General features: G+C 33.5%; 4 protein-coding genes across 13 annotated transcripts in view; 2 read left to right on the forward strand and 2 right to left on the reverse strand.

The window, feature by feature from the left end:
• Positions 1 to 20146, forward strand: part of LOC134836270 (trithorax group protein osa) — a 70040-nt gene extending 49894 nt beyond the window's left edge. For 5 of the 10 annotated variants that reach the window (XM_063851487.1, XM_063851494.1, XM_063851489.1 and 2 more), the window contains 14 exons: positions 8629 to 8767; positions 10999 to 11507; positions 11571 to 12081; positions 12146 to 12345; positions 12408 to 12479; positions 13025 to 13222; positions 13297 to 13516; positions 13884 to 14075; positions 14490 to 14630; positions 15072 to 15252; positions 15317 to 15638; positions 15703 to 15781; positions 15850 to 16058; positions 16127 to 20145. In XM_063851487.1, the coding sequence (XP_063707557.1) occupies positions 8629 to 8767; positions 10999 to 11507; positions 11571 to 12081; positions 12146 to 12345; positions 12408 to 12479; positions 13025 to 13222; positions 13297 to 13516; positions 13884 to 14075; positions 14490 to 14630; positions 15072 to 15252; positions 15317 to 15638; positions 15703 to 15781; positions 15850 to 16058; positions 16127 to 19042 (5889 nt within the window). In that variant the 3' untranslated portion in view covers positions 19043 to 20145. Of the gene's footprint in view, positions 1 to 8628; positions 8768 to 10998; positions 11508 to 11570; positions 12082 to 12145; positions 12346 to 12407; positions 12480 to 13024; positions 13223 to 13296; positions 13517 to 13883; positions 14076 to 14489; positions 14631 to 15071; positions 15253 to 15316; positions 15639 to 15702; positions 15782 to 15849; positions 16059 to 16126 lie in introns of all 10 variants that reach the window. The other 5 variants (XM_063851492.1, XM_063851497.1, XM_063851490.1 and 2 more) reach the window with 4 other exon arrangements.
• A 1160-nt stretch (positions 20147 to 21306) lies between these two features.
• LOC134836271 (uncharacterized) lies at positions 21307 to 26169 on the reverse strand. Its single transcript, XM_063851498.1, has 8 exons — positions 26040 to 26169; positions 25838 to 25969; positions 25556 to 25783; positions 23688 to 23855; positions 23504 to 23639; positions 21933 to 22094; positions 21792 to 21880; positions 21307 to 21727 (listed from the first exon to the last, which is right to left on the reverse strand). Exons 1-8 carry the CDS (start codon positions 26124 to 26126, stop codon positions 21530 to 21532), a joined length of 1200 nt encoding a protein of 399 aa, XP_063707568.1. The 5' UTR covers positions 26127 to 26169; the 3' UTR covers positions 21307 to 21529.
• Positions 24564 to 25288, forward strand: LOC134836264 (general odorant-binding protein 72-like). The gene is made up of 3 exons (XM_063851482.1): positions 24564 to 24708; positions 24870 to 25001; positions 25055 to 25288. The coding sequence occupies exons 1-3, from the start codon at positions 24637 to 24639 to the stop codon at positions 25286 to 25288; spliced, it is 438 nt and encodes a 145-aa protein (XP_063707552.1). The 5' UTR covers positions 24564 to 24636.
• A 179-nt stretch (positions 26170 to 26348) lies between the features above and the next one.
• LOC134836268 (general odorant-binding protein 72-like) lies at positions 26349 to 26946 on the reverse strand. The gene is made up of 3 exons (XM_063851486.1): positions 26827 to 26946; positions 26637 to 26768; positions 26349 to 26579 (listed from the first exon to the last, which is right to left on the reverse strand). Exons 1-3 carry the CDS (start codon positions 26887 to 26889, stop codon positions 26349 to 26351), a joined length of 426 nt encoding a protein of 141 aa, XP_063707556.1. The 5' UTR covers positions 26890 to 26946.
• Positions 26947 to 27452: the final 506 nt, after the last annotated feature.

Consider the following 27452-nt stretch of genomic DNA (forward strand, 5'->3'; position numbering starts at 1 on the left):
TCGATATTGGAAGACATACAAACACAACTTTATCGCATTTATTATCTAAATTGCTTTATTTTATGTTACGTTGTTGTTGTTGTTGGATTTCTATAATACGACAAAAAAAATATAGCTTGTACACATAATTGAATGAATGCACAGTTGTTACATGTCGTGTGTAATTTAATTTAGTTTTCTAATATAATAAATGCCGGGTTCGTACACAAAAGTATATAAAGACATTATCAAGCATTTGGCGTAGGTTATTTTTTTTTCTATTATAAATAAAAAATTAAGTGATGACTCATAACAACAAATGAGATGCCAGACAGACGTCGTCGGACATTCAATTAAATTAGGAGGAAGAAGGTATTGCCAGACAATCAGACAACAATAAATATTGATAATAATTTTCAGGTAAAAAAAATTCCTGATAAGGTCAATAAACTTGTCTTGTCCCATATTGTACCGAAAAAAAATCTATTCATTAATATTTGCAAAGTGTTTTTTTTTCTACGTAAATGTGCTGTGTACAAAATTACTTACGGTTAGTCAAATATTTATAAATTTATTTGATTCCTGTATGAATGCGCAAATAGATAGAATTCAATAGCGCACCTGTTCTAGTGAAATTGTTTAGCACACACAATTGATTTACGGTTAAAAATATTTTTCGAGTGAAAATTGTTAGCAAGTTTATTTTTTTTTTATTCATAATTTTTATTTATTGCGAAAATTCAGTCATTCACACATATTTGGCACGGCACGTTTTTTTATATCAAACAAAGCAAAAAGATAAAAAAAATGACGAAATTAAATAAAAACAAAAATAATCCTGATAAAAAAAATTGTAAACAACAAAAGATTAAACAAAAAGTTATCTGATGATGAAATAATAATAAAAACATGACAATTTTTTTTTAATTTAAAAAAAATGATCCAATTTACATGAAAAAAATACAAAAAAAAATTTACCTGTCACTTGATATTAGTTAAATCATTCATGAATATCGTATAAAATTATATTATAACTCTCTACTCTTAAACACGTGTACTCTCGTAAAATATAATAAAAGAACTTTTGAAACTTTTTCTTATGTAAGTCGTTTTACGTTACTTGCGATACATTATTATGATAATATAATAATAAAATATATGTTAATATAATAAAGAAAGGAAAGAATATGTCACATTTGGATGAAAGAAAACATGATACTTGACACAAGAGAGCAAAAAAAAGATTTATAAAAGGAAGAGAGCTAATTTTATTTTCTTTACTTTACGAACGAACGAACGAAAAATGAGATCAAAAGACTTTTCGTGATTTTTTTTTTCATTATATATATATATATATTTTAAGACTTTATTGAAACAGACAATTTTTTTATGAATAAAAATATTTATAAAGATAATTTTTTTCTTTTTTCGCATCTTGAAAAGCAAAAAAAAAAGAAAAAATAATCTTGACCCCTAAAATGAAACAATGTTGATCCCCTTTTATTTATGTGCGGTACTTTACGGTGTTTATATATAGGAGTAAATAAATGTTATGTATATATGGAAATAATAATAATAACAATAAAGTGTGTAAAAAAATCAGCGAAGAAGACGAACAACGTAGTAAAAATGTAAACAAATAATAAAAATGCCGGTTGATTCATTCACTCTTGTATTTTTTCTTCTTTTTTTGTTTAGTCATTTGGCACAAATCTCTTTTTATGTACTTTCTAGTACTTGAATACTTTTGACGCAAAATTAGATGAATAATGCTTTTGACAGTTTTTGTCCCATTCATCGCATAAAAGACATCACTCACCCATTTCCTTCGAAAAATAAAGTTTCTTTACTTTATTCTCTCATTTCATGAATATACGTTCTTAAGAGGCCGCTCTCACAGTACATTTCTTGCAACTTAATCATTTACCGGTTGAAATAAACGACGACGACGGATTTCATTTGTCATTTTTTGTTCGTTGCTACTACTGCCTTGCCTTGTCTAATCTCTCGTTACGTGATTATTATAACTGCCTCGTTATTGTCGTCATTCCGACATTTCCTCTGACAGAAATTATTTCATTTTTCCCGGAGCTAAAATGATACTTACGAGCGTTAACGGAGCATAGAAACGGCGAAAAAAAAAGTGAACAAGGGCGTTTTTTACGAAGAGGGAAAGCGCTCTCGTCAATCAAATATTTTTTTCATTAGAAATAATTTTTTATAACGAAAAAAAAAATATGAAAGACCGATAATAATAAAATATCAGTATCAGTAAATAAATAAAAGAAGAAACTGAAAGTCTCGCGTAAGTCCCACGTGTTTGCAGCGAGCAAAAAAAAATCTCCCTCGTCACTTTTTGTTTATTTTTCTTCTTTTGCACGCTCACTCGTTCGCTCGACATGCATTATCATTATTATTTGTCACAATTTTTTATTTGTTTTTTGTTCTCTCGACATCATCATCGACGTCGCGTTTCGCGAAGAACGACACGACATGGCATAACATCCAAAAAATTTATATAATGGTGTACCACTTTAATTGATGACAGCTCAAATTTTGGTTAAAATGACATTTATAAATAATAATAATAATAATGAAAAAAAATAAAATACACAGAAAAACTTATGAGAGCATAAAATATGTAGCAGTCGTCGTGCAAAAAAAAAAATAAAATAATAACAAAAAATTTTTGGACATGAAACGGAAAAATAATAACATGGATTAATGTGTATCGCGAGTGAATGTGAATGTATGCAAAAAATAAATGATAATTAATGGTAAAAAGGTTGAGTTGATATATTGTGAGGTGGTGTGAATCAGAGGCACCCAAAAAAATTTTTATAAAAATAATTTTGAACTTTCAATTTTTTTTTGAAAGGATATTTTTGTAACAGTTGTCCAAAAAAATTATTTTTAATTTATTTTTAATAATTTTAGTAAGGCAATAAAAAAGTTTTATAAAAATTTTTAAAATTATTTAAAAAAAAAAAAAATTACCGTTTTTTATAACTTTTCAAGAAATTTTTTGAAAAAAATTAATTTCAAAATTTTTTTCTACCAAATTTTGGCCAAAATTAATATTTTGACATGAAATTTTTTCTTTAAAAATATTTTTTACAATTTTATTTAATTTAAAAAAAAATTATCAATCATTTTAATAATTTTTCATTAAATTTAAATGTTCTGAAATTAATTCAAAATTAAAAATTTCAACTTAAAAACAATTGTAAATGTTATATTTCAGAGGCACCCAAAAAAATTAATTTTGAACTTTCAAAAAATAACAAAAAAATATAAAAAACATTCAAAAAGTATTTAAAAAAAAATTTTTCTTCACAAAAAATTCAGATAATTTTTTTTATTTAACAAATCATAAAAAAAGTTTAAAAAAAAACATGAATAGTTCGAAAAAATTCTGAAGCGGCTTAAATAATAAAAAAAAATTACATTAAAGATGAAATAAGACCACATTAATCCAAAAAGTGTCATATTACTGACACCCGACATGTAGAGTCCTTTCAATTGCGAAATGAATGCATTTAAATAAATTAGTTTTTGTCCGAATTTTTTGTTGTTGTCAAATAATAACAACAAAAAAAAATCAACGTGTAACAATCTTCCTGCCTGACTGACTGGTCAAATAATAAACATTTCACGAGTACAACAGGACACACGAGTTAGAGATATCATATGTTGCGATCAAAATTATCTATCTACCTTTTCATACAAAAAATATATAACAATAATAATAGTAGAGAGTGCTCACAGAAAAAAAAAATAATAATAATGTATGAAAAACAGTCATGACGGTAAAAACAGCTGAATTTAACTTTTTTTTATGTGTATTTTATTTTATTGTATTATATTGCTTTAACAACTCAAAATTGTTCAAAATAATAACATATATAAAATATATTTAGCTACGACGCGCTGTACCGGGGTAGAGAGGTAATCGTAATATTAAAATCAAAAAACAAAATTGTGCACTAACAAACGCAAAATAAAAAAAAATTGTATGAAACAACAAATGAACGAAATATTCAAGCAAGCGAGTGAGCTCAGGCAATATAAAATAAAATACAGCAGAGTTGTGAAGCAAACAGTCAAAGCAAAGTATTTTATGTCTGTTTGGTCGGTCTGCATCGACGGAGATACGCAGCAGAATATTTCGTTGTTGTTGGGAATCATCATCATCATCATCTACTAAAACCGAATTTACACAACAACAACGACGACGACGACGCTCGACACTCGTAGCAGTCCGGCACTGCACTCGATGCCGGAGCAAAATAATGTCGGACGAGGAATTTGGACGGCTTCACGCAACCCAACCATACCGAGGTTAGGCAGAGAACTGATGGGTGAGTCCATTTATATTCTGCCGTACAAGGGGAGGTCGATGTCAGTTATAAAATTTACGTTCGATATATTATGCCGTCGTTGTCGTTCTCGTGCACGGGCATCGTCGTTCGTTGTTGTAAATGTACTACGGTTTTGCCTCTGCTGCCTGTTTTTCACTCTGCCTCGCACTGACAATATCTCTGCTGTTGCCGCTGCTGCTCTCTAATGCGTATACATTTTGGATTTTTACACAAGGCGAAGAACGAACAAACAAGGCAGGCATTTATTTTATTCAGAAAGCTCCTCTGTCTCACTCTCGACATCGACGTCGTCGTTCTTTCGCATGCAGACACGTACAGCAAAAAAACACTGAAAGAAGATAAGGTACACACCAAAGTATTTTCCATCCATTCCGTATTCCATGCCATGCCAGTGTGTGTTATTATTATAAGTAAAGACAGAGACGTGGTATTTTTCGTTCGTACGGCAATGAGGGTACAAACATGTATATTTATTAAAGTATAATTCCTATCTTTCTTGAACAAATAGGTTTTTGTGTGTTATTCGAGAACAGAGCATTACATTAAACTAAAAAGCAGGAACGTCCTCGTTCTCCGTGCGGAGATAGTTCTTTTTAATATTGTATTAGAGAATATGAGGCGAGAGGAGGCAAAAATACCAAAGGCAAGCAATGTTTCGTCTTGAACTCTGCTTGTGTTGTTTTCACAAAACTAAAAATAGGTTTCTTTCCTCTCGTCGTCGTCGTCGTCGATGTCGACATCGTCGTCGTTGTAGCTCGATAAAAATCCTCCGTACATAATAAAATAATCATGTTACATACGAAATGTGTGCCTTGTACTCGTCCTCCGTCGCTCGTACGAGGAATAATAAAATAAAGTATAAAGGAAAAGACAGACAGGCACAAACAACATTCATTACAGTCAGGCTCGTACCCGACACACAATATTTAATTTAATGTGTGTTAGATGTTTTTCTCCGTACTTTATACTTTTCTGACAATGTTCCTCCTGCAAGCGGCAGCACGTCGTTTGTCGACTCCGCTACGAGACTCAGTCAGTTTCAGAGAGTATAAATAATTTATATATATTTTTTTACTTCGTTCTTCGTTCCTTGCCTGTATTCTTATCGCTTTTAATGAAAATTGATTTCAGTTGATATGGAAATACTTGCAACACACAAGCGGTACCTGTACACAAAATTAAAAGCTTGATAACATTCATGTGTGTGGATGAAATCGTTTTATAATACCAATAAATATCTTCGTTCTTCTTTCTTTTTCCTTTATTTCTTTTAATTCGGTGATTCTTGTACTGAGGAACGAAAAAAAAAATATTTTTTTTTTTTTACATTTTTTTGCACTTTAGCGCGGTCGGCATGGCATCCCGATGCGTTGTTATTCCTTATCACACTAATTCCATTTTTTATTTTTTTTTCCTCGCTTTTTTATTTCTTGACAAATTCGGGTTGGAACGTCTTTTTATGACATTTTACGACCGTGTAAGCAAATACAAAGAATATTTTTGAGAATTTTACGAGCGTTCTTTCCTCTTTATCAAAGCCAAATATGCAGCGAACGTTAAAATTAAAATAAAAAAAAAATATTTATTTTACAACACGTAATAAAAATATATAAATTTTGCATTTGCTCTTTTGAAGAAATAAAAAAAAATACGAAGCATGCAACTACTCATGCTGTTAAGCCACATGTGAGAGTGCCTTTTGTAAAAATTTCTCTTTTTTTATTGACTTGCTTGTGTTTGCCGTGTGTTCAAGTATCGTGTTGCGTTAAATATTAAAAGTTATATTGATAAATGTGGAATATCAAGATGATGACTCACTCGCATACTCATCATCATTAATTATAAAAAATAAAATAAAAAGAGAGAAAACGACAGGAAAAGAAGAAATGCAATCAAAATAAAACCACGTGTATATTTACGGGTAAAAACAACAAAAACAAACTTTATCAACGAAAAAAAAAATTTTTTTTTCTGACCTGCATATCATTAAAATTTACCGTACTCTGTGAGTTGAAGGCAGAGGAAAAGCAAATAAAATATTTTATGAATGAATGAGTGGAAATTCCCCCCGACAAAATAATGTGAATGAAACTTTTTCGATGCCATTCCAATAAGAAATATATTTATTTATTTGTAGGTAAACATGAAGTTATGTATTTTTCTAGTACTTTTGCAAGACACTTAATAAAAATAATATATTGTCAAGTCAGACACAGTCTCAATTTTTTCTGTGTTTATTTACTGTTTTTATTGTGAAGAAAATCTAAAAATGTCTGGCATGATGATAAACATAATAAAATAATAATAAATACTCACTAACAAGGTTCAAGTTGCAGTGGTTTGAGTAAAAAGAAAAAAAAATAACTAGCAATAAAAATATGTCCAATAACAATATTTTCAAGGAATAAAAAAACAAGTAAAAATTTCAGTTTATCATAAAAAAAAAATATTTTTTTTTTATTTAATGTTTTTTTTAAATAATATTTATTAAAATATTATTTTAATTAAATTTTATTTATCAAATAATTTTTTTTTATAAAATTACAAATAATTAATTTAATGAACTAAATTTAAAAAAAAATATATCGAAATTAAATTGAACTTATCAAATTATTATTTTTTAATAAATTTTAAATATGTAAATTATTATTATTTATTTTATTTATTTATTTTTTTTTCAAAAATCTATTTTTTTAATATTTGAATATTTGAAATATTAAAAATTATTATTTATTTTTAAAATAAATTATTTATTTTAATAAAATTTATTTCATTTTATTTAGTTTATTAATTTTTTAATTTTAAAATTTAAATTATTTAACTATTTTTTTTTTATAATTTGCCGAATCTTTTTCAAAAATATTTAAAATATTCAAAAATCATTCTTGTGAATATTTTTAAAAAATTCTTATTTAAAACAAAGTATAAGAAAAATGGAAGAAAAAAATAAAAATTTAATAAAGAAAGAAGTCAATAAAACTTCATTCATCATCTTTCAGAACAACAAAGAATTTTTATGAAAAAAGGGGACGACTACAAAAAGAAATAAATATAATTGACTTTTCTTGGCAAAAGGACCCCATGAACGTCTTCCGTTGCTTGGTAAAAAAATACTAGAATATGCTATAACGAATAATTTCCACAACCGGCAAAAATGTCATGCTCCAATAAAATAAATGATTCAATCTCCTGTTTTCACTTTCGTTTGAACTTACATTATTATTATCATATCGTTTGCTATTCAATCCCTTTCAAGGCTATGGCAGCACATCACGCACGCCAAAGATTCAACTCAATTTATTTTCTGGTGCAGTAGCAACGTCGTCGTCGACGTCAGACACAAATAACAACAAAATATTGTTATTATTATTTTACGCAAAAAAAAACGTTGCTGCGCTTCACTTTCATTCAAAACGTGTACTTTCCTCCTCGTTTTCGTTCATATATGTAAATTTTGAATCCTAACAACCGACGTGCGTTTTATTTTATTCTATTTTAGGAGAAAAAGGTACAAACACAACCTCGTCTATGTTTGTGTCGGTGGTGCTCGGTTTGCATGAAACACGTGAAAATATTTCGGACATTCGATCAAATCATGTGTTTTCTAATAACATTTTTGATGTTTTGACGTGTGTACGAGAATTTGTACGTTTTCATTGAGACGACGACGATGGGAAGTGGTGCATGTGTGTGCAGTTTCTGCGAATTTCAATCAGCTGGTTGTGGAATGTTTGTCTGGCATGTATGATGCCGGTATCCAATTTATTATCATCATCATCCGTTTTTAGTGCACGACGACGTCATTTAATCTCATTTGTATCAAAGCGTGTTTGATTCATTCATGATTCGCAAGTAAATAACGTACGACCACACAAAACTTATCTCGTCTCTAAGTTCATGTATGACGATAAATAAATAATAAAATATATATGAAAAAAAAAACGAAAACATTGAACTTTATTGGCAACTTGTTGAATGTTATTTTTAAGATTAAAAAAAAACAGCTGAAAACTCTCTTTATGTTCACTTAGAGTAGCGCCATAAAACTGTTTACCGACTTTTTTGTGTGTTTCTGTCATGACGATGCTTTTGTACATGCATGAATGATTCGTGGATGCCGACGGCGCGCGATATCAACATGAACTTTTCGATAGATTGCCTAGACAGACATGGAGGTGCCGCTAATAAATGATTGATTTGACGAAATTTATCACAAAATGTTCGAATTTTTTACTAATTTTGTTTTTTTATTTTTTTCTTCTTGCAGGAACAAGGTGGGCAGAATAGCAATGATAGCTCGAGCGGTGGCGCGGGAAATTCATCGGCACCAAATTCGCAGCAGGGCATGAGACCGACACCATCACCAACTGGTTCATCGGGTTCTAGATCTATGTCGCCGGCTGTAGGTGAGTAAAAAATCGGGGTTTTCCCAGCACTTTGGTTTTCATGGGAGTGAAATTTCATTTCCTAAAAATCAAAAATTTCCTAAAAGTCAAAATTTTGAGCTATTTACTTGATAAAAAAATAATTTTTAAACAATTTCCCACCAAAAATCAATTGTTTGAATTTCTTTTTAAATCTAAGAATTTTTTAAAAAATATTATGAAGAAAAAAAATTTTTCTTAAAAAAATTGATGGTTTTTTAAGCATATTTTGAAGATGAACTTTGACTATTAAAAATTTTTCCAATTTATTTCACGTAAAACTCATTTTTCTCATGAAAAAATTTCCTCGTATATTTCTATTTTAATGCCAATCCAAGTGAGAGATGTAAAATTCCTTAAAAGCAAAAACAATTTATACATATTTACATTTTTTCCCTCATCCTTGATGGTTCGGTATAACTTTCAGCTAAAATAAACGTTGGTAGTATGCAGTATTTTCCTCATGTGAATTGAATTTTATATGGTATGTTATGTAAAAATATGTTAGTACCAGCCAGACGTCGTTCTTATCTCGGAATAAAAAATTACATAAAACATTTCTTTTTGATCCGCGTGTCTGGCGACGGCGAGGATTCTTGCAGAAAGAAAAATATAGAAAACTTTCTTTTACTGCGATCCATAAAAATGTATCACATAAAATAAAAAAGGAGAAAGAGATGAAAAAAGGCATCATCATTCGACATTGACCTACTTTGCGCTCCTTCCTCCTCGCAGTGTTCCTAACTACTTTTAATATATAAACATGAACATGATGACGACGAACGAAGAAAAAACTTTCGATTTCCTTTGAACCCGTTTTCTTTACAACGAATTTCATTCATAAGCGGCAGGGCAGGCGCCATATGCTGCAATGCCATGTCATCTAGCCGTAGACGAATGCGATGGAGGAATAAAATAATAATAACAATTAATCATGTTTCGGAGATTTTAAATGCTAGACAAGGTCATTCGACGTCCTCGTGAGTGTTTGGGTGTGAGTCATGCTCCGATATAAAAGAAACTGATAATAATTACTTTCTATTTATAGAACTCGACACACATGACGACATTTCAAAAAAAAAAAAAAGTTATTTATTTTTATTTGTAAATAAATCATGCACCGCATTGTCGCACATGAAGAAAGACGGGGAGCAGTAGTAAATAAATAAATTAAATAATCAGATTCTTTAAAAGGAAGTTCGTACGTTGTGTCGATAGAAGCGCGTGTCTCTTGTTATTTTTTTTTTCGAATTTAATGAATGAATTTGTGATACATTTAAAATGTATTAGCATTCTCAAGTTCAAGTACGAGACACACACCCATACACATGCAAGTACCAAGTGCGCGCGAGGGCATTGTTTCGAATACTATAAAAAAAATTAAGTCATTATGAAATCAATGTTTACCTTTGAATGAATGAATGAGTGAGTTGTTTAATATATGTATGTGCGATGCCGGCCGGTTAAAGTCTTAATTTATTCAGATCATCGGAATTTTTTTTTTTCATTGAGTCATCAGTTGTTTTGCCTGTGTGTGATTGTTGTTGCCTCTTAATTATCATTTTTTATTGTAATTAAAGTGACGTGAACTTGCATGACCTGCCATTTTTGCTCCGACGACGTTGCGTGATAATGAGTGCGAAACAAGTGTTTGTCCCTGTTAATGATAATCGTTTCTCGGAAAGTGAAGTGCTTCGTGAGAAGCATGCAACACGTGCTTTATCACTTGACGTTGGAGATATCTGACACATAATAAAGCGATTAAGTTAAAATTTTCGTCATCCCCATCCTCAAATTTAAATTAAATATTTAAAGAAAATTCAGTAGAAAAAATTTAAAGCAGAAAATTGGAGTTTTTTTTATTAAAAAAAAATAAGAAAAAGTTTTATTTCTTTAAAATCATAGAAAAAAACGAATTTCATGAGAATTATAATTTATGAAAAATAATATTTTTAAATTTTTTTTGAATTTTTATAAGTTTGATGTTTTTTTAACTTCGAGTTTTAATTTGAAAATAATATGGATCTAAAAATTATTTATTTAATGTAAACAAATCTTCTTTTAACGCCCAAAAACGTTAAAAATATCAAACAAAAATATATTTTCGTAAAAAAATTATAAAAAATATTTCTTAAAATATTAAATTTATTCATCTCAAAATAGCGAAATTGTGGAATAAAACTAAAATTTTTCTTTTTATTTTATTTTTACAGGCCAGCAAAATATTCAGATGCCTCCTCGTCCCTCTAGTAGTCATTCCCAGGTCCCAAATCAAGTTGCAACAAATAGTAATAGCAGTAGTAGTAATTTAGGAAATCAACAGCAGCAGCAACAACAACAAACGCAACCGCCACTCGATACGTCTCTCGGTTCGCCAGGCAGACCCCCATCGGCAAGTAGTCAAAATCAGCAGCAGCAGCAACAACAACAACAAGTTCCTCCCCAATCGGCTCCCGGAAGCATACCGCCGCCAAATATGGCAGCTGCACAAGGAAGTTATCAGCAACAGCCTCCGCCGCCGCCCCACATGCATGGCGGATACAAGGGAGGCCCGCAAGGCATGTCACCCTATCCCGCATCACAACAGTATTCACCACAGCCGAATTATTCGCCGCGCGGTCCCTATCCCGGGCAATATGGGCAACCGCCTCCGCCAAATAGCATGGCGCCAGGGCAATATCCCGGACATCGAATGCCAAATCATGTGGCGCCACATCAACAGGTAAACAAAATTTTTATAAAATTTTAAAGAAATCAAAGCTAATTTAAATTTTTTCGTCTACAGTATGCTCCTTACAACCAAAATTGGGGTCCTCCGCCGCCACAGGGCATGATGCAAAATCATGTTCCCGGTAAAGGAGCTCCGCCAAATTCCCCGCAAGGATCTCCGCGTCCCATCAACTACTTGAAACAGCACTTGCAAGTGAAAGGCGGCTACCAACAGCCCGGTCAAGGACCTCCGCCAGCGCAAGGTTACGGCAATGGACCCGGAATGCATCCGCCAATGGGACCGCCGCACCACATGGCTCCCCCAATGACGAATATGGGACCGCCCCAAAGTACTACGGGAAGCATGCCACCACAAAATATGCCGCCAAATAGTCATCCTGATGCGTCTCCAATGCCCCCACATATGGATCCCGCACAACAACAACAAATACAATCACAAGACAATGGAATTCCGCCGCCTCCATCGCAATTACCGCATCCAGTTACCTCGATTGTAACGACGGGACCGGATGGCGCGCCACTCGACGAGGCGAGTCAACAAAGTACGATATCGAATGCATCGGCAGGTGAGATTTTTAACAAAATTTTTCAATAAAATTGAGTTACTTATTAATTTTTTGTAATTTTTAGCATCCGCCGACGATCCAAGTCAGTGTTCGACACCAAAATCATCGAGAAAATCAAGCTTAGATCCACAATACAATCAAAATCACTTACCACCACCACAGCCAAATGCGTCGCCGAGTTCGCATCCGCCGCCAGGCAGTGGTGAAGATTACGAAATGGGCGCGTCGCCTCAACAATGGCAAGGAAGAACGCCTGCTAGTCCGGTAAGTACCCAAAAAACCCCTTAAAAACCTCGAAATTTTTATTTATTTTTAATTTTTTGTAGGGTTTCAATACTCATGCCGCCCCACTTGAAACCTACAAATCGCCCAAGCCCAATACAAAGGTAAGTAGGAAGGTTAGTAGCGAACGTTTCCATTTTAGTATATGCCAAATGGTAAAAATTAGTTAGAAAATTAGAAATTCTTTCGATAAATCATCAAGAAAATAATTTTTCTCATGATTAATCGAACGAAACTCCAGGCATGTCACAGAAATCCCCTTAAAATATCAGTTTTCGATAGTTTTTGTCCCCGAAAGTCCCCGCATGCCCGGCGTAGAATATTTTTATATGGTTGTAAAACAATGGTGATGGTCATTTTTTGTTGGAGTTGTTGTTTGGAACTGTAGTTGAACACATTTTAAAAGTAGAAACATGGAAACGTTAAAATTGAAGCCTTCTAATGTAGAATAATTGGTGTTATTTGTTTGTATCGTACTCGTCAATTCAAAATTCTGGCCCCAAAAAGCACTTTTTGTCCCCGTGAATTCCGTTTTGTGTGAGTTACGAACAAAAAAATTCTTCAAACCATTGTTTTCGTCGATATAAAAACACGAGAATAGGCCTTTTCGTGCGACTGAACATCGTTTTTACGAATTTTTGTCTCTTTTCTCCCGAAACAGAAATCTGATAGCATAGCTAAATTATACGAGATGGATGATAATCCGGAGAGAAAAATCTGGTTAGACAAATTAATGAGCTACATGGAAGACCGAAGAACGCCAATTACCGCTTGTCCGACGATTTCGAAGCAAGCACTCGATTTGTACAGACTGTATTTGTACGTGAAGGAACGCGGAGGGTTTGTTGAGGTCTGTAAGGTGAGTTCGAATCAACTCATTTCGTCTTCTTTCCTTGCAATTGAGACTCATTTTTGATATTTTTTGTGTTTTAGGTCTCCAAGAGTAAAACATGGAAAGACGTTGCCGGACTACTTGGCATCGGTGCAAGCAGTAGTGCCGCATACACACTGAGGAAACATTACACAAAAAGTATTTTACCATTTGAATGCCAATTTGACAGAGGTGGCATCGATCCGGGACCGATTGCGCAATCCATTGAAGCGGGATCGAAGAAAAAGGCAGCCGCTAAAGCTGCGTCGATTCCATCGCCAGGTAAGAATTTAAAAATTACGCAACTAAATTTATTTTTTTGAGTTTTTTTTATCATTTTGACGAAAAAAATTCAGGAGAAATTTAGAATTTTTTACATTTTTCTAATTTTTTTTGATTAAAAAAATCTTTAAATTCTGATTTATATTAAAATCATTCAAAAAAATTTCAATTTTAGATGATAATTTGTTCAAGTCATGTGACAAAAATCAAATTCTGATTAAACATTTCCTTTTTATGATTAAAAATTTGTAAATGACGTAAATTAAAATTGATTTATTTTAAAAATTCACCCGAAAAAAAAATGTTTTCTGAATTTTTTTCGTCAAAACTTAAATGTCAAATATTTATTCTTCAATTTTTTTTGTAGGCTCATCAAACTCACAAGATTCCTTCCCACCACCGGGCTCAAGTGGTGGCTCAATGGATGGCTATGGAACGCCATATCCGGGACAAACTGCTCCCGCTGGATATCCGCCAGGCGGTCCTCCTGGACCGGATTATAATCAACCGCCTATGCAACGACCCCCATCACAAACGACACCACAATCGGCACATCCAGGTAAGGAAACATTTTTTGAATTTTTTTTTCACATTATTTTGGACCATTAGAATATTCTTGGCACCCTTCATCACATCACCCAAAAAAAAAATAGTTTCTGTAAATAAATTTTTAACATTAATTTTAAGACCAACTTAAACTTATAACAAATGGTTTTAATGGCATGAACGCTTATTTTCGTTAACCATTTCTGTACATATGCTAACAAAAAAAAAAAAAAGAAAAATTTGGTGACGGAATTTTTTGGTTTTTATTATTTTGGTAAAAAAAAAATTAAGTCTCACTCTCGGGAAGTCTCCTCTTTAGTTCTATTATTTGCCCACTCAAGTCTCTCTTTCTGTCTCGATGAATTCGCGAACTGCGTTTAAGATTTTAGAAGAAAACTTTTAAACAACAAAAAAAAATTAAACACAGGTCCAGGTCCCACGCCGACTTCTGGCGATAATATAAGTGCAAGTAATCCATTCGATGATCCTGTTGGACCACAGCGTACCCCATATCAGCCACACCAACAAGGCTCTCATCCATCATATCCCCCTCATTCACGACCTCAAGGTACATTTTTGTTTGTTTGTTTATATTTGTATTTGTTTCTTAACATTTTCTGAACACAAACCGAAAATTTCTGTATTTTTTTTCCAAAAGTCGTCTGTGTTTTTCACGTATTTGTCTGGCTTATTAACACACAAAATTTATTAACATACTGAAATTTGTTCAAAAATCTGTCAAAAACACAGACTTATTTGTAAATTTTGTACATTACACACACAAAACACTTTAGAATTTAAGTAAAATTTTGTAAAACATAACAAACACACGCAACTCGGCACATTTTTTTGCACAATTTAATGTGTACTCGACACAATAGCTTACACAAAAAAAACGACAATGCATGTCATTTGTAAATTTATTTCATACATTTTCATTTTTGGTTGTCTTTTTTTGATTGCCACACATGTTTCGACGCCGTTTTTTAACACATTTCGCATTTCCCAGGTGCTTCTTATCCGCAACCGCCGCAACAAGGCTCGTATAATCAGTATCCCGAACAAGGGTATCCACCAACAGGTCCAGCTGGGCAATATCCGCCGCAACAAGGTCAATTTCCCCCACAAAATCGTCAAATGTATCCGCCTTATGGGCCGCCGCCACCATCCACGGGACCCGAAGGAGAAAAGTAAGTCATCAGTTTTAAAGAAAAGTTTTAAATTTTATATTAATTTTTTTTTTACCTTTTTTAGCAGTCATACGTCACAAACGCCCCCAACTACAGGCGCTCCAACGCCAGCGAACGATCCGTATCGTGGTTATCCACAAACAGGCCCGCAAGGTCCGTATCCCCCGAACAGTGGTCCACGACCTTATCCGCAGCAACAAACACAACCTCCACCTCCGCAACAGTCACAGCAACAAACTCAACCGCCGTCTGCGCCAAGTACTGTTCCGCCAACGGGACCTTCTCAAGCGCCAACGAATGCTCCGCAAGGTCCTGCTCAAGGTCCTCCTCCGGGTGCTTATCCGCCGGGACCGCCATCACAGGATTATTACAGGCCACCAGAGCAGGTAAGAATTTTTTAACTTAAATTTATGAAATTTTGAATGAAATTAATTTTTAAAAATTTAACAGTCGGCACCTCGGAGACATCCAGATTTCGAAAAACAACCGTATCCTGGATATGGAGGTCCACAACGTCCCCAAATGTATGGTAAGTATCAAAAATTAATTTTTTTTTACACAGAATCGATTTTGAAATAAATATTTTTCGAAAATCAGGTGGTTGGCAAAACAATCAAGGACAATATCGGGGTCCTCCAGGATCGTATGGACCACAATCAGGTCCCCCGGGATGGAATTCTAACGTGCAACGACCTCCACAAGGACCTCCGGGAATGCCCCAAGGTCCAGGACCAAATGCTCCGCCACAATGGGCTGATCAAAGTAGATATCCACCCAATCAACAGCCGCCTTATCCGCATCAACAGGTAATTTTTGCAGTAATTTCATTTAATTTAGACTTTTTTTTAACAAATTAAACTTTTTTTTCTTGTAGAATCCTCCTCAATGGGGTCCTCAAGCCGGCAATGTTCAGTCGTCGCCGTTGCGAGCACCTCCACGCGGTGGAAAACCTTTCCCCATGCCTCCGCCGCAAGGTGCTAAGCCAATGCAACCGTTCCCCGGACCGCCAGGCATGCAGCAAAAACGTGATATCGCCTTTCCGCCAGACAGCGTAGAAGCCACCACTCCAGTATTGTATCGTCGCAAGCGAATTTGTCGCATGGACATTGGCGCGACGGATCCCTGGCGATTATTCATGGCACTACGTTCGGGACTGCTCAGCGAAACGACGTGGGCTCTCGATGTTTTGAATATTTTGCTGTTTGACGACTCGACAGTGGCGTACTTTGGTTTAGCGCATTTGCCTGGCTTGCTAAACTTGTTGCTGGATCACTTCCAGAAGAGTTTGATCGATGTCTTTGACAAAAATGGCCGAAAAACGGACTATGTCGCCATTGAATCCGTGAAAGATCTTGACAAAGAGGAAGAACGGAAGAAATTAGCTGCCGAATTGGGAGCTGTAACTGAGCTGCCACGCCCCGAAGATCGAGTGCAAGTGTTAACGAGCTCAACAAACTACACGATGAGCAGTCGCAAAGGTCTCCCCGTGAAAATTAGCGAAGTGAGTGAAGAGGATATCTTCATCTTGGACACGCTGAAATCGTGGGACAAGGCGAGCGACAGTAAATACCAGTCGGCAAGCGCCATTGGCTGTGATGCATGGACCGCAGGCCACACCGAACCTGATCCATACGATTATATCATGGACACGTTCCATGCCGAATTTGTAAACATTCCATTTGCCAAGTATCTTAAGAGTAACAAAAAACCAAAAGTGGAAAATGCGGACGATCCGGAGCCCGTAAAGCCGACGCCCGAGCGTAAAACCTCCAAAGCAAAGGCATTTTTGGCCTCCAGTGAGCCCGAAAATCCAAATGACATCGTCAAGAACACCATTAGCAAGATGAACAAGGAAAACAATCGTTTTAACAACGTCAATATCGGTACGGATCGCAAGGAAAACGGACCCGCGGCTCCCATTAAACGCGAATCTAGCGATGCAGATTGCCGCGAAATCGACATGGAGCTCGAAAAGATCCCGAATGGCCCGTCGCCCACGAATGTCGGCAAGGAACGCGACGAAAAAACGGCAGATCTCGTGCCGAAGGAAGAGAAAATGGAGACTGATGAATTATTCGCGAAAGAACCGTCCGAAAAGGGGTTCGATTTGTTGGAGACTGCGCGCGATCCGTCACGCATCCTGAAACGTCGACGAATCAGCGACTACGAGGATGAATGTTACACGCGTGACGAGGCCAGTTTGTACTTGATCACCGAATCGCAAGATACGCTAGCGAGACGATGCGTCGGAATTAGCAACATTTTGCGGAATTTGACTTTCGTGCCAGGAAACGAAATCGAATTTGCGAGATCAGAGACATTCCTGTCGATCCTGGGCAAACTTTTGCTCTTGCATCACGATCATTTGGTGCGCGCGAAGAAAACTCGCAACTACGATCGCGAAGAAGATGCTGACTTTACGGATTCTTGTAGTTCGTTGCAAGGCGAGAACGAGTGGTGGTGGGATTATCTCATTCAGATACGGGAAAATATGCTTGTTGCTGCTGCCAATATTGCGGGTCACATGGAATTATCGAGTTTCGATGAGGTAATTTCACGTCCCGTCTTGGATGGGTTGCTTCATTGGGCAGTTTGTCCCGCAGCGCATGGTCAAGACCCGTTCCCGACATGCGGACCACATTCGTCGCTTTCGCCTCAACGATTGGCACTCGAAGCTCTCTGCAAATTATGTGTGACAGATGCGAATGTCGATTTAGTGATTGCGACACCTCCGTTCTCGCGACTCGAGAAACTTTGTGCGGTGCTGACACGACATTTGTGCAAAAACGAGGATCAAGTGCTGCGCGAATTCTCGGTGAATCTCTTGCATTACCTGGCGGCAGCTGACAGCACGATGGCACGCACCGTAGCGATGCAAAGTCCTTGTGTCTCGTATCTCGTGGCGTTCATTGAGCAAGCGGAACAAACAGCTCTCGGTGTTGCCAACCAGCATGGCATCAATTTCCTCCGTGAAAACCCCGATTCGATGGGTACGAGTCTCGATATGTTACGACGTGCTGCTGGTACGTTATTGCATCTCGCCCGTCACCCGGATAACCGACCGCTCTTCATGCAACAAGAACAACGACTTCTCGGCTTGGTGATGTCGCACATTTTGGACCAGCAAGTCGCTCTCATCATCAGTCGCGTGCTCTTCCAATGCTCTCGCGGTCCCGGTCCATTGACAACTGCCGAGCTAATTGCATCCCAGAAGCCACCAACAAAGATGAGCACCGAAACATCGACGACAGCAAGTGCGATTCTCGGCACCACCAACATCCCCGGAGTCACAGACGCAAAATCGCCCTCCGCTAATTGCGTGGAAGGCGGCGCCTCAGTTCCTATCTCACAACTTGTCAGCAGTGCAAATACCACGACACTCATGGGGGCAGCAACGGCAACAGAAACGTCTCCACTGTCTGCCAGCGACATGAAGAGTCCCGAACCAGCGGGAGCTCTCACAAACATGACAACGCCCGCTGAAAGCAAAATTCTGGAAACGGCGGAAAAGACGACGGAACTCACGTCAGCGGCAACAACGACGCCCGCCACGACGACGACGACGGAGAGCGAAAAGCCCGAAACGAAAGCAACGGACAAAAAACAACCGGAAAACAACGACGAAACCACAAATCCCTCAAATAAAGATGTCTCGTCAACGCCCGTGAATAATCCATCGGAGAAGGCATCCATCGACACCGCAGCGGCAGCAAATGCGCAACCGGCAAACAGTGTGACAACTGGCGTGACACCTCAATTACAACAAACGGTAGCAGCCGGCTCGTCGTAGTGGAAAAAATGATTGATGAGCAAATTTCTAGAGTAAATTGTTTTTATTTTAAGGATTTTTTTAGTGGAAGAAAGGTATTTATTAAGAAATGATTTTATTTTAACAACAAAAAGTAATGAAATGAAAGAAATTGTATATAGAAACATTAGAATTAGGAAAAAAAATGTTAAAAATTTTAAAACAGAAAGAAAACCTTGAACGATAATTGATTACTGTTATGATTTTACTTCCTTTTTTAATTAATTCTAAGCATGAAGAGATCTGAATTTTTTTAAAAAAATCTTTTTTGTTACAAAATTCCGTTTTTAATTCATTTTTTATTTGATTTTTCATGTAAATGTATTTTTTTTAAATACATTTTTAAAACAACAAAAAATAAGGAGATACAAAAAGAGCACTGAAACAATGTTAAAATAAAAGTGCGACTAAAAGCAGGGATTTTTCTTAATAATCTATTTAATTATTATTCCTTAAAAAAACTATAAACAAAAATTAAACTAAATTAATATTTAGCTCTAAATTATTAACTTAAAAAAAACTACGACTCTATGTACTAATCTTTAGGCAAGACATATTTGATGTAAAATTATAATAAAAAAAAAAATAGAAATTTTTGACAATTTTGACAAAAAAAAAATCTAACAGTTATGAGTTTTTAATTAAAATTGAATTGAGTGTGTTTTTTCTCCATCATAACTGAAATTTTTCTTCGGAATGAAACGAAAGGCACTAACGACGACGTGTAAATACACTTGTTTCGTATTCGTGTGGGGGCACGAATCGAACACTAATGAAAATTCCATCAAAAACAAACGAACACTGAAGAACGGTGCATTCAAAATAAACGTGATATGTGAACATAATTGAAAGTAAATAATAATTAATTGATAATTAACATAATAAAACATTAAAAACTAAATTAATTAAATGAAAAAAATATAAATTTAGTAAAAGAAATGATAATTAACGACTAAATTATAAATGCAAGAAAAAAAAATATTATCATTGTGCAAATGCTTAAATTATATTTAATACAAAAAGAAAAGTGTATGTTAATACAATATAATAAATAAATAACTTAATATAGTCTCTCATCCACTATAAACTGAAAATAAAGAAAAAAAAATCGAACATTTACAAACTACATTTAAAAGAAAAAAAATAATACAACTAGTATTTATGTGTAAATTTGTCATGATAATAAAATGCAGAGAAAACAGTTAGGAAATTAAGAAACAAGCTACTCTAGTACTAATATTTTATTTGCTACATAAGTCATCTAAACTCATACATTTAAAAAAAAATGATGAAAAAAACATTTAAAAAAATGAAAATTGTAGAAAAAAGTAGTATAAATGTGTTTTTAAAACGAAAAAAGTTATATTGTAAACAAAAAAAAAAATAATTAAATAAAAGAAAATTATTTTAAATAAATTTACTTCAATTACTTAAAAAAAATGAACAACTGGTGGCGTATAAAAATGGAACAAAAAAAATCTCATCATTTCCTCAGTTCCTATCGGATACTAATATGATGATGTAAATGTATAAAGATTAAATAAAAAAAAGTATAATCATGAATCTACTAATAAATAAATTTAGAAAGCTACCAATTTAAAAAAAAATACTAAAACTTTGTGATGACGCACGAAACTGGGGCGGTAAGCGTGTGAAAATCACTAAAGTTGCGGTATTTCTTGTGTAAATATTAATCGTAGTTAAAAAATATATAAATATATATATAAACAAGAAAAAAACAAGTAGTACATGTATTATATTTTAAGGATGTTAAAAAGGCTAATAATTTAATGGTAATTCATAAGTTATATAATTATATTAAATAAAAAAATAGAAATAAATGCGAAACAAAATGCTGAGAAAATTACACAAGAAAAAATTGAAGAAGAAGATTGAACACAAAAAGAAAAAAAATGTTTAAAAAATGTACTCAAAACAGTAAAAAATAAATAAATTTAAATAATTATTATTATAATTAAAATTAAATGAAAAAAAAATAGTAACTGTAAAAGTATAATATGGATTGTTTTCTATTATTATTACTTCTTTAATTTTTTATTGTATTACAAAACAAAAAAAAAAGGAAAAATAAAAAAATATGTGATGACCTTTTTTCATAAAAAATAATAAAAATGAGAGTTTTTCAGATTTAATGTTAAAAAGAAAATTTATGAAGGCCGCAAAGTTGAATAAGGTTAAATGTTGTAATGGTTGATGACGGTAAGTAATGACCATTGACTTGAATATAACTGAGAAAAAATGTACAAATCCCTCCCTTTCAAAAGATATAATAGAATATTTTTATTCAATGACCCTTGTATTAAATAATGATTTGTTGATGGAGACGCCTGGTATATTTTTTAAAAAAAGTTAAATATTACATTGAATTTGTTAAAAATAAGAAAGAAAATATAATTTCTTTAATATTTTTTTTTTAAATTTAAAAACTTGTTGAATTTTCTTACAATTTTAAGCAAAAGTGAAAAATTCTGCCTTATCTTTCATGCATTGAAGTAACGCTGTTCCCGCATCACACGGATCTTTGATGCCATTAGCTGAGTCTTTGCATAACGTAAATGTTCGTTTAGTTGTTTCCTTCACCTCGTCCGGCATCAATGTATCAATTTGCTTGATCATGCCATCATAATTCACTTTTGCCTTTTTCATCTTTGATTTTTTGTTGATTTTTTAATAAATTTCTTGTAAAAAATAAATTTTCGATAAAACTTACCGCCCCCATCATCTCAAAAACGCAATGCACGTAACACTTTTGGGCTTTTTCAGTTGGAATATTTCCCTCCTTGATGGCTTGGGCTTCAGCTATTGAAAAATTTTATCAAATTTATTTAAAAACACGAATAAATAAAATTACCATCGGACACTTTTAGTTTGTTCGTGCAAGCGGTTCGCATTAATCCAGCAGTTTTTTCCATTTGTTCACTTGTTGCGCCTCCCAAACATAAAGTTATGTAGGTCATTAGAAAAACTAACGACAAAAATTCTCTTGAGATGACAAAAGAAGCCATTGTCACAAGTTAACTTTTTACGTTCAATGCGGAAGTTTCTTCATCAAATAACTTTTTTTTTGCAATATTGTCTCGTATTTATAAAAGTTTTCAATCTTCTTCATCATTTATCGCAATATGCAATCAATCAATCAACATCATGTAATTAATCACAGTAATTTCCATATTTTTGAAAAATGATTTGCCAGTTTGAGTGAAAAGGTGGAAAAAAACGAAGAAGCTTCTGGTGTTTCATTACAATTAAAATATTTGAACGAATAATTAATTAATCAGGCGTCTGATGGTTCTTGAGGCAAAAACCATATTTTTTTTAACCGTTTTGGAATAGAATTTTGATGAAAAAAAAGAAGAAATATTTTTCTTTAAATTATTTCATGCTATTTTTCAATTTTATACTTTAAATTTTTTAAATTATTTTTTTTACATTTTGTAATTTTTTTGGTTCAAAATTTAAGAAAATTAAAGCAAAATTTAATATAAATATAAATGAACTTAATAGCGTCATGTGAAAAATTTAAAAAAATATATATTTTGAAGAGGCTTGATCAATTAAGCAAGCTCAACTCATGTCGATTAAAATTATTAATTTCAAAAATTTTCCTCTTTTTTGAATTTCGATAAAATACAAGAAAAAATAATATGTAAAATGGGAAAAATTTTACATTTTTTGGCATTAGGCGAATAAATTTAATATTTTCATTTTTTGTCCCATGAGGATTTTCTCGAGGGGGGGGGGGAATAAAAAAATAAATATTTTTGAATTTTTTGTTTGTAATTTATTAACGTTTTTATAAACAATTCTTAACATTTATTTTTTTAGTTCATATTATTTTAAAATTTTTTAAAGAAAAATCAACAAAATCTCCCAAAATAAAAATTTATAAAAAAAAAATAATATTAGTAACGTGACTTTCAAAAAAATGTTTTTCAACATTTCAACCATAAACAGTAATTTTTCATGATTTTTTAATATAAAAATTCCAAAATATGTCAAAAATATTTGTATTTTAAAATTTTTAAATTGATTTCAAAATTTTACATTTTAGGCATTAATAAAAAAAAAAATTAAAAAAAACGAATTAAAATTGCGTTAAAGAAATCCTTTATTTAAATTTAAATGAAAAAAATTATGCCACGTGATAAATATTAATTTAATTTTTCTTAAATTTTGAACCTAGATTTTATAATTAATTATATAAAGTTAAATTATTTAGGTAATTCTCAAAAAAAAACATTAAAAAAATACATTAACCAAAAATTTTCAAATTTCTGATGAAAATTACTAAAAATCAATAATTTTTGTCTATTATCCGTTCAAACGATGTAAAAAATAATTTAGACTTTAAAAATTTTCAGACAAAAAAGTAATCTGGATTATTTTCATAGTAACATTTCCACCAAACGTAAGCTATCTCACACTTATCCGTCAACTTGGCATCATTAGCTACCGAGACACACATTTTGTATGAATTTCCAAAAGATTCTTTCCAATCATCCGGAATATAAGTGTCTTGAATGGATTTCAGGTACGTCAATTTCCCCTTTTTATCCATCTAAAAAAAAATATTCAAAATTTTATTAAACTTCAAGTGTTCACTTACAATTTTCAGTGTATCCATCACACATTGCACGTAACATTTGGCCAATCTATTGCTTTCATCAAAATCTCCATCGGCAATCGCTAGAGGAACATCAGGCGTCACTTTAACCACTTTCATGCACTTTGATCTCAGCACACCAGCAAGTTGTTCAAAATTCTCTTCAGTCATCTATGAACAGTCAAATGTGTAAAAATTCGTATTTTTACCTAAAAATACTTACAGAATGAACAAAATACAACAAATTCGTCACAAAAATGATTTTAACGGAACTCGCTTTCATTGTCGACGCGCAAAAAGGAAGTCACTATCGGAAGACACGTTCTCAAAAATAACCCGAAAAAATCCCCCGCACGTCTATTTATTGATTCGTAGCGGCTTGCCCTCGTTAGCGTGCCATTTGAAAGATAAACTCCAGTAATCACATTAATTTAAAGGAAAAACCTATTATTAAATTGTGTGGAATATGGATGAAAATCGAAAAAAAATCATCAATTATGCAGAGAACGATACATTTAATTAAACAAACAAATTACTGTTCTTCGAGAAAGAGACACGCACGCGATTATCGGTATTTTGTTTCAGAAGCAGAAGGAGAAAAATGTTGAAAAATTGAGTTTTTATTCAATTGGATCACATTAGCAATCAATCCATTAGTTTTTTTTCTAGGCATTCCAATAAAAAATGAGTTTTGAAGTGCATTCATGTGAAGTTTTCCGATTTATCGACGATACAAGTGTGTGGATGAGTGGAACGAGGAAGAAAAACAGTGCTAATGTCGGATCATAGTAATTAAAATCAATTAACGATCAATTAAAAATCGACATGTAGCTTATAAGTAGAGGTGAGAATTAAGTTTTTCCGTTAGTTTGACAGCGATTGATTGAAAACAGATCACAATTCGAGCTCTAAAGATGTTTTCATAAGAAAAACGGTCAAAATCATTCACAAGATGAGAAAAAAGTATCCGATTGACGTTATTTTTCTCTTGTACATGTCGCTGTTCATAAAAATAAGCAATGCTGTATGTTGAAATTTTTGATTAAAATGGCACGTCCCACCAATTAACGTCAAAAACCATTGAATTTATGAGAAAAACTTTTCTTAAATTGTAATTTTCACGTAAATTTAATGATTTTTGGTCAAAATATCAAAGATAAAATCTAATTTTACAACTTTCGACAGGCAATGTCGATGGAAGAACTCAAAAAGGCCGGCGAAACGATGCGAATGGCTTGCAAAGCAAAACAACCAATCACGGATGAACAAATGAAAATGATTCAAGATGGCAATTTCCCGGAAGATCGCACGTCTAAAGTAAGAATTTAATTTTTTCTCTCCAATGAAGTAAAAAAAATATTTTTTTTTAGTGTTTTCTCTTGTGCATCATGGAAATGACTCGTTTAGTGAAAAAAGGAAAAGCCAATATCGATGGTGCCCTCAAACAAATCGACTTATTGATGCCCGATGAGCTAAAGGAGCCCTTCAAACAAGGCATCATCGCATGCGAGCATTCCGCTGATGGCATCAAGGACATGTGTGAAAAGGCGTTTGCTGGAGCAAAATGTTTCAAAGCGAACAATCCAAAATTCTTCTTTCCCTAAAATTTTTTTTTTTTTTTTAATTAAAAAATTGATTGAAAATTCATGATTTTTATCGCATGAAGAACACTTTCGTGACAATGACAACCCGGAATCACACATCTATCGACACATCAATTAAATTAACTTTTGATCGACCGCTAGACAAGTTAACAGGAAGAGCGGTAAAGTGCCGTTTCATGTTAGTTTCTGTTTAAAAATCATGACTTTCCATATTTTTCGTGAACGTGATGATAGCAAAAACACTTTATTTGACCAAAAATGACGTTACGGTAGGAAAAACGATGGAATATTGTCAAAAGCACATTTAGCGACCATAGCACCGGTTTCGCACGCATCCTTCGGATAAGTGAGATCTTTACAAATGTTGATGCCATCGATAAATTCGCCTCGCATTTCGTCCGGTAACATCGTTTCTGCTGTCTTGATTGCCTTGTCGGCCATAAGTTTGCCTTTTTTCATCACACCCAACATTTCAAGCAGGCAAGACAAGTAACACTAAAAATATTTTCTTCGAAAATTACCATTTTTTTGTGAAAATCAATTAATTACCTTTCCATCTTTGTAATCGGGTAGCGTTCCATCTCTGATAATGTCTGCTTGTTCGTCGGTCAATTTGAATTTAGGTTGGCAGGTTTGGCGTAAAAGGACTGCTGTTTGATGTAATTGGTTCATTGAAACTCCCTGAATTGAAAAAAAAAATATTTAAAATTTTTTTTGGGACAAATCTTACAAATCTTAATTGGAATCTTACGCAGGAAATTAATTGAACATCGAGCAAAAGCCACAAAAAAACGGAAATAATTAATTTTGTCCGGATTTCCATTGTAATTTTTTTCATTTTAGGAATTTTTGTGTGACTGAAATCGTTGAAGCAACGCAAAGTCAGATGAATATTGACAATCATGCATAGCAAGCACATCATTTTATATGTAAATTTGTAGCATACTTAATAATTTGCACGTCAATCAATCAAACCACACAGGCACGCGTGATGATTTTCACATGTAAAAAAAAAATATTTAGACGAAATTGAGCAAAAAAAATATTTATTTTATCAATTTCATGGTAGGAAAAATTTCGGATTGTTCTCTATCGAGCATTTTGCTCCAACGTAGGCATTTTCGCAGGGATCTTTCGTCAATGGGATATCTTTGCACGCATTGATGCCTTTGATAAAGTCATCCTTTAACTCTGGCGGCAACATTGTCTCGGCACTCTTGATCGCCTTATCTATCTGAATTTTGCCTTTTTTCACGACACCCAACATTTCCATCAAACAATTGAGATAACACTTGAAAAAATCTTTCAAAATAAAAAAATAAATTGAAATGTGTTGCGAAATTCTTACTTTTCCATCTTTGTAATCCGGTAATTTTCCGTTGCTAATTTCATCTGCTTGTGCATCCGTTAATTTGAAGCGTGGTTGACAAGATTGCCGGAGAAGTGCTCCTGTTGCCTTAATTTGCTCCATTGTGATTGCCTTTGAAATGAAAAAAAAATTAATTTATCGAAAAATTTTGTTAAAATGGAAAATTTACTCCGTGAACGGTGCTGTAAGTGGTTAAAAAATAAAAAATTACAAAAATGAAAGGAGCTTTCATGTTTAATTTTTTAATTTTTAGTGAATGTTGAGACGTGATGACGGCCTAGCTGTTAATGAAACACTACAAAAAGCTGATTTTCACTTATATTTAATGATTCGTCGCTTCATTCGTTTTAATTACTCCGCTTGCGGTGCTTGGTAATTAATTTTTTCCAACACGTGCTGTAATGCCAGACGATTTCTAGCAGAAAAATTACTAGTCCAGCAAAATTTCCGATCAAAAGAATGTAATTTGCTCCAACGATGTGTTCCATTGACAATTTTACCGGCGTATCACTGCCCGCCATTGTTTTCCCATTTTCCTCAATTGTCTTCTGGATTTTGTAGTTCATCGTTTTGACCGTTGCTCGAAATTCCCAATACCGATTTACGCCACTTTCGACTTGAAAAAGGATTATTTTGTTCATTAAATCCATGTAAGGCCACGTTTTGCGAGACGGCATCACGGTTTGCTCCCAGTACATGTCATGTTTGGTCAGCATGTAATTTTGCGCTACTTCGGCATCCATGTATTCGGCAATGCAAACTGTCCCGAATTGCATCGCTTCGAGAATAATTGTC

Source organism: Culicoides brevitarsis, unplaced genomic scaffold (genome assembly GCF_036172545.1).
Source record: "Culicoides brevitarsis isolate CSIRO-B50_1 unplaced genomic scaffold, AGI_CSIRO_Cbre_v1 contig_5, whole genome shotgun sequence".
Lineage (NCBI taxonomy): Eukaryota > Metazoa > Arthropoda > Insecta > Diptera > Ceratopogonidae > Culicoides > Culicoides brevitarsis.